The sequence below is a fragment of the Spermophilus citellus genome, assembly GCF_964194105.1.
Source record: "Spermophilus citellus genome assembly, chromosome: 2".
Lineage (NCBI taxonomy): Eukaryota > Metazoa > Chordata > Mammalia > Rodentia > Sciuridae > Spermophilus > Spermophilus citellus.
The window spans coordinates 198,926,713-198,932,951 of record NC_138183.1 but is presented as its reverse complement, the minus strand read 5'-3'; the positions used below and the strand labels follow the sequence as shown (position 1 = coordinate 198,932,951).

At 34.9% G+C, this 6,239-nt stretch overlaps 1 protein-coding gene across 1 annotated transcript; it reads left to right on the top strand.

Annotated features, from left to right (window-relative positions):
* Positions 1–428: 428 nt before the first annotated feature.
* On the top strand, positions 429–1,388 carry LOC308634774 (olfactory receptor 52N2-like; the record flags this gene model as incomplete). Its single annotated transcript, XM_081268848.1, has 1 exon — positions 429–1,388. The coding sequence occupies one exon, from the start codon at positions 429–431 to the stop codon at positions 1,386–1,388; it is 960 nt and encodes a 319-aa protein (XP_081124974.1).
* Positions 1,389–6,239: the final 4,851 nt, after the last annotated feature.

Sequence of the window (6,239 nt, the reverse complement as noted above, 5' to 3'; positions counted from 1 at the left end):
TGGATTCAAGGGAAAGGACTTCTTGGAGGAAGTGAAATTTTGTGGATAGTTAATATAATTAATGTTATATAATCAGAGTCCATATTTGGAAATGGATTGAGGGGGCAAAATCCAGCCTATGTGATTGGCATGGGAACATGAGTAGGTACATAAAAAAAAAAGAGTTTCCTGTATGATATCTGCCAGGCCATTGTTTTGGCACTATGTTTGCACTGTATGTACATTCTTTTGATTTAGTAAAAGGCTTAACATCACTCAGAATGATCAAAGAACATGATCTGGGTCCAAATTTCACTCTAAATTTATTCTTTATATCATGTAAAATATATATTCATGTTTTGTCTCTGGGGCAAAATAATCTCAGTGTTCTCTTCTCTTACAGGATGCCTCTATTGGCACAGAATGTATTATGTTTTTAGCTGATCTCCATGGGTGAGGCCAACAGCTCCAGCCTGACACCAAGATACTTTATCCTTAATGGGATTCCTGGGCTGGAAGCCGCACACATTTGGATCTCCCTGCCATTCTGCTGTATGTACATCCTTGCTGTAGTGGGGAACTGTGGCCTTATCTATCTCATCGGCCACGAGGAGGCGCTGCACCGACCCATGTACTACTTCATAGCCTTGCTGTCCTTCACCGATGTTTCTGCGTGCACTTCCTTTGTTCCCAATATGTTATGTATCTTTTGGTTCAGTCTCAAAGAGATCGACTTTAATGCCTGCCTTGTACAGATGTTTTTCATCCACATGTGGACAATAACAGAGTCTGGCATGCTCATGCTCATGGCTCTGGACCGCTATGTGGCTATTTGCTACCCTCTACGCTATTCCTCAGTACTCACCGATACTGCCATTACCAAGGTTTGGTTTGCCACCTTCTTTAGAAGTGTGTTGCTCACAATCCCATTTACTTTCCTGATCAAGCGTCTTCCCTTCTGTAGGGGTAACGTTATCCAACACACCTATTGTGACCATATGTCTATGGCTAAATTATCCTGTGGCAATATCAGGACTAATGCTCTCTATGGTCTCCTAACTGTCATAGTGATCGGGGGCTTTGATATACTCTGTATCACCGTATCTTATACCATGATTATCCGTGCTGTAATTCATCTGTCATCTTCAGATGCTCGCCACAAAGCCTTCAGTACCTGTACATCACACATTTGTGCTATCATTATCACCTATGTCCCAGCTTTCTTCAACTTCTTCACTCACCGCTTTGGGGGACACACCATACCTCACCATGTTCACATTTTTATAGCCAACCTCTACCTGTTGCTGCCTCCCACCTTGAATCCAATTGTCTATGGAGTGAAGACCAAGCAGATCCGTGAAGGAGTGATAAAATTGTTTTGTAAGGAGAAAGAAGGTTTCAACCTGTGATGGCTATGTGATATATAATTTTGTATTTTGCATAAAGCTCAAGGATGTTTTTGAGGAGGAATTGCAAAATTCAAAATTGTAAGTCTAGGAGAAAGTACTAGTGAATATTCTCCAAAAATATTCATGAAACCATCACAAAATATTTAATCCAAGACCTCTGATTTGATAGAAAACACAAAACATGCTTTTTACATTTTTTAATGTTTAGTTGGATCTCCTGGAATGTGTATAATGTAGGGAACAGTAAGATATTCAACTTCAAGTGAATTATTGGTGATGAATGAACTGTGTTCTAGGCACTCTAGGGAGTACCTAGGAAAGAATAAAGGATGACAGATAGACCACAGAGAATAAAGAACACTGAGAAGGCAGAGACACACTCTGTCCCCATTGTTACAGAGAAGCAGGAAACTGTTCTCCAGAATGCTTGTGTTGAAGTCCAAGGATCTTGTCATCTTTTCTATTCCATATATACATGAAACTTGTATCAATTTCAGGGGCAAACATCAAATTTCTGCCTGCTTGTTATCACTGACATTATGCTGCCTTAATAATTATTTGGCTTCTTGTCATTGTACCACTGTGTATACAAATATTTGCAGTAAGTATGTATGGTTACTGAAGTTTATCACATTCTTGGAAGAATTCCTTAGAGTTAATATTAAAAAGAATTTTGAAGAATACAATGGATGTTATTTGGCAGTGTTAGGGCACTTTTTAGTAGAAGAAAGAAATGTAAAGAAAATTTATATATTTGGCCAAGCAAAGAAACTCATGCTTTACTGCTCTGACTTTAATGTAGAAGGAGAAACAATGTGTCCAATGACTATAAAAAGGAGTGCCTTATTTAGATTTCTAGAGTTACAGAAAAAAAATAGAAAAGAAATGGGAGTAAGATGTTGAGAGTAGTGAATACCACTCTCAATAAATAGGAAGATTGACTAAACAGTGAAAGAGTAAGACACAATCCAAAGGATAACTGTAACACATAGAATATTTTCAGGAAATGGATATGAATGGATAAGTCGATGAAGATAATATAGTGATGAAAATTATTGTCTGTTAATATGAAAGATATATTTTTAATATCATGTTGTATATGTGGTCAAGTGATTTTGAGATATCTTAATAATACCATTTTTTTTCAGTATGATTTTTATGTTTGGAAGCAAAACCCCGAATATTGTTTTTAAAGCTTGTCAACATTATATCTGTCTCAGTGTAATGCACATTGTAAGCTTTCATCATTAAAGGTACTCAAAGAATTATGCTTTTGAATTTGGTAAATTATGTTTATCAGGGAATCTCATTTAAGCCACACCAAATATGTTCACACTAGTCAAAAATTACTTTTTTAAAATTGCCAGTTTTAAACATATACATATTATAAGGCATTATACCATTTCTTCATATATATTAATTTCATTGAGATTTTTCCTCAACATTATGAGGTCAATCAAACTACTTTATGAATGAGGAATATAAACACTATAAGCAACAAAACTGGGTGCATCTTAGAGCATTAAGATTAAAATTTAATAATTACAATGCTCTTAGGTCTATGTGATTGGGTGGAGGATGGGGGAATTTTAATAGCCACAGTGTAAAACTAGACCATAGCTAAAAATCTGAATGGATAAAATTCATCTATGTCATGTGAGTAACCATCTCCAGTTTATTTTATTATGTTCTCCATTATGAACTCAAAAATGGGTTTCAGAGGGAAAATGCCATAACTCTAAAAATTAGGACATACCTGAATTGAGCCCATATACTGGAATCTTTGAGAACTGTTAAAAGAACAATAAAGTAGGTGGTAATGAAACAAATTATAATCCTTGTTCATGGGGGTATAATGGGAGAGAAAGAGAGAGAGAGAGAGAGAGAGAGGAGAGAGACAGTTGAGGGGGAACACAGAGGAGAAGAGAGGACTGGAGAGTTAATTATTAGAGGCCTCATGTTAAATTCCATCTTGCACCCAGATACCTAGCCTATGAGATAGAGATCAGTGGGGAGTTTGGTGAAAAAGACCTGGTATTTCATTACCAAACTCACAAACTTTGATTAGATCTAGAACCAAAGTATTAGATTCAAAGAAATCCAAGGTTTCAATTTAATAAAACGACAATTTTCTTTCTAACCATAAGAAATATTAACATCCTCAATGAAAGGGAAAGGAAGGGAGTGATGAAGTGAAACCAAGTGTAATGAACTTGTCCTGCTTCTCCTGATGTCGAGGACCATTTAGCCAACCATTTCAGATGGCCACACTTGTGACACACGATGAAAATGGAAACAAAGTCCCACAAGCAACCACCTGACCTGCTTCCTCCCACAAGTTTCCAATGCTGCTTGAGTTTTGTATGTCACAGAATAGGCAAAAGGAAGCCAAAAGTTCAACGGGAATATTACTTAACAGAGTTCTGTCTCTTATTATCAGTCAGTGACAAATTTACACTCTCTTAAAGAGAAAAATAACATAGATGAGGTTTTTCTTTCAAGACATATAAAGACATCCCCAACGCAAGGGGGAAAAAAACCTTAAAATTATTTCTTTTTTTTAATCTCTTAACCAAGAATGGTCATTTATTTTATTTTATTTTATCTATCTATCTATTTATTTATTTATTTCATACATGACTATAGTGGAGTGCATTACATTCATAATTATCTACTCACAGCACAATTTTTCGTAACTCTGTATATAAAGTATGTTCATGCCAAATTATGCCATTATATATGAGCTCTCTTATTTTTTTGCACACAATTCTTAATACACCTTTATACCACCATTTATCATATCTCTGATTGTATAAATAAGGTATGTTGACACCAAATTCACACCTTCATACATGTTTTTTGTATAATGATGACCATCTCCTTCCACAATCCTAGCTATTTCTCTTGTCCCTCCCTTTCCCTCCCACCCCTATTCCCTATCTAGAGGTAATATTCCTCCCATGCTCTCCCCCCAACCCCACTTTGAGTCACCCCCTTATATCAGAAAAACATTCGGCATTTGTTTTTTGGGGATTGTCTAACTTCACTTAGCATAATCTTCTCTAATGCCATCCATTTCCCTGAAAATGCCATGTTCTTATTCTTTTTTAGTGCCAAGTAATATTCCATTGTGTATAAATGCCACATTTTTTTTATCCATTCATCCCCTGCAAATTAGTGCAGCCAATTTGGAAAGCAGTATGGAGATTCCTTGGAAAACTGGGAATGGAACCACCATTTGACCCAGCTATTCCTCTTCTCAGACTATACCCAAAGGACCCCAAAACAGCATACTACAAGGACATAGCCACATCAATGTTTATGGAAGCACAATTCACAATAGCTAAACTTTGGAGCCAACCTTAAAATGATTTCCAAAGTCATCTTATAGAAAATGTGATAAATAAGCAAGATCACACAATACACTGGGACCTTGAATTCACTCTTCTATATTTAAAATATGGAGCAAAAGGTATTTGATTCAAAAGAAAAGAGGTTTGTTTAAAGGTGGTGTGGTTGTCTAATCCAGTAACAGCAGAATATGCACTCTTTTCAATGACACATAACTCAATTTCCTGTATATATCATAAAACACGTCTTAATAAATTTAAGAAGATTGAAATAATGTCTAATATCCATTCTGACTACAATGGTGTGAAAGTAGAAATCAATAGTAGGAGAAATATAAGAAAACTTTCATATAATATAAGAAAAAATATGTGGAAGTTATCCAATCTTTTCTGGAACAACAAAGTATAAAAGAAAAAAATAAATAGAAATTAAATAATATCTTGAGACAAACAAAAATATAAGATAGAAAAATTTACAGGATGCACCAAAATAGTTCTAAGAGGGATATTTAGAACTACATATGTCTATATCAAAGAAGAAAAAAAAAAGGATCTCAAACAACTTAATGATATGCTGAAAAACTTAAAAAAGAACAAACTAAATGCAAATTCAGAGAAGGAAAGACAAAATAAAGACCATGGCAGAAATAAAGACTAGAGAAAAATAAAGATCCATAAATCTAATAGTTTTCTTAATGACAAACAAAATAGTCAAACCCTTAGCTACATTAAGAAAAAAAAGAGGAAGGAAACATTATAACAGAATCCATAGATATTTACATACCATGAGATTATTGTCACTATTTTTACACAGACAAATTGGATAAACTAGAAGAAACCTATGAAATTCTAGAAACATAGAATCTGAAACTACTGAATCAAGAATAGAAAAATCTGATTTAACCAATAAAATAGAAGATAGTGAAGATATCGATAAATTTCTTAAGGCATATGATCTGCCCAGATTGAGACAGGAAGACACACACAATCTAAACAGACCAATAACAAAGGAAGAAAAAGAAGAAGCTATCAAAAGACTACCAACCAAGAAAAGCCCTGGACCGGATGGGTATACAGCGGAGATCTACAAAACCTTCAAAGAAGAATTAATACCAATACTTTTCAAGCTATTTCAAGAAATAGAAAAAGAAGGAGCTCTTCCAAATTCATTCTATGAGGCCAACATCACTCTGATCCCAAAACCAGACAAAGACACTTCAAAGAAAGAAAACTACAGACCAATATCTCTAATGAACTTGGATGCAAAAATTCTCAATAAAATTCTGGCAAATCGAATACAAAAACATATCATAAAACTTGTGCACCATGATCAAGTAGGATTCATCCCTGGGATGCAAGGCTGGTTCAATATACGGAAATCAATAAATGCTATTCACCACATCAATAGACTTAAAGACAAGAACCACATGATCATCTCGATAGATGCAGAAAAAGCATTTGACAAAGTACAGCATCCCTTTATGTTCAAAACATTAGAAAA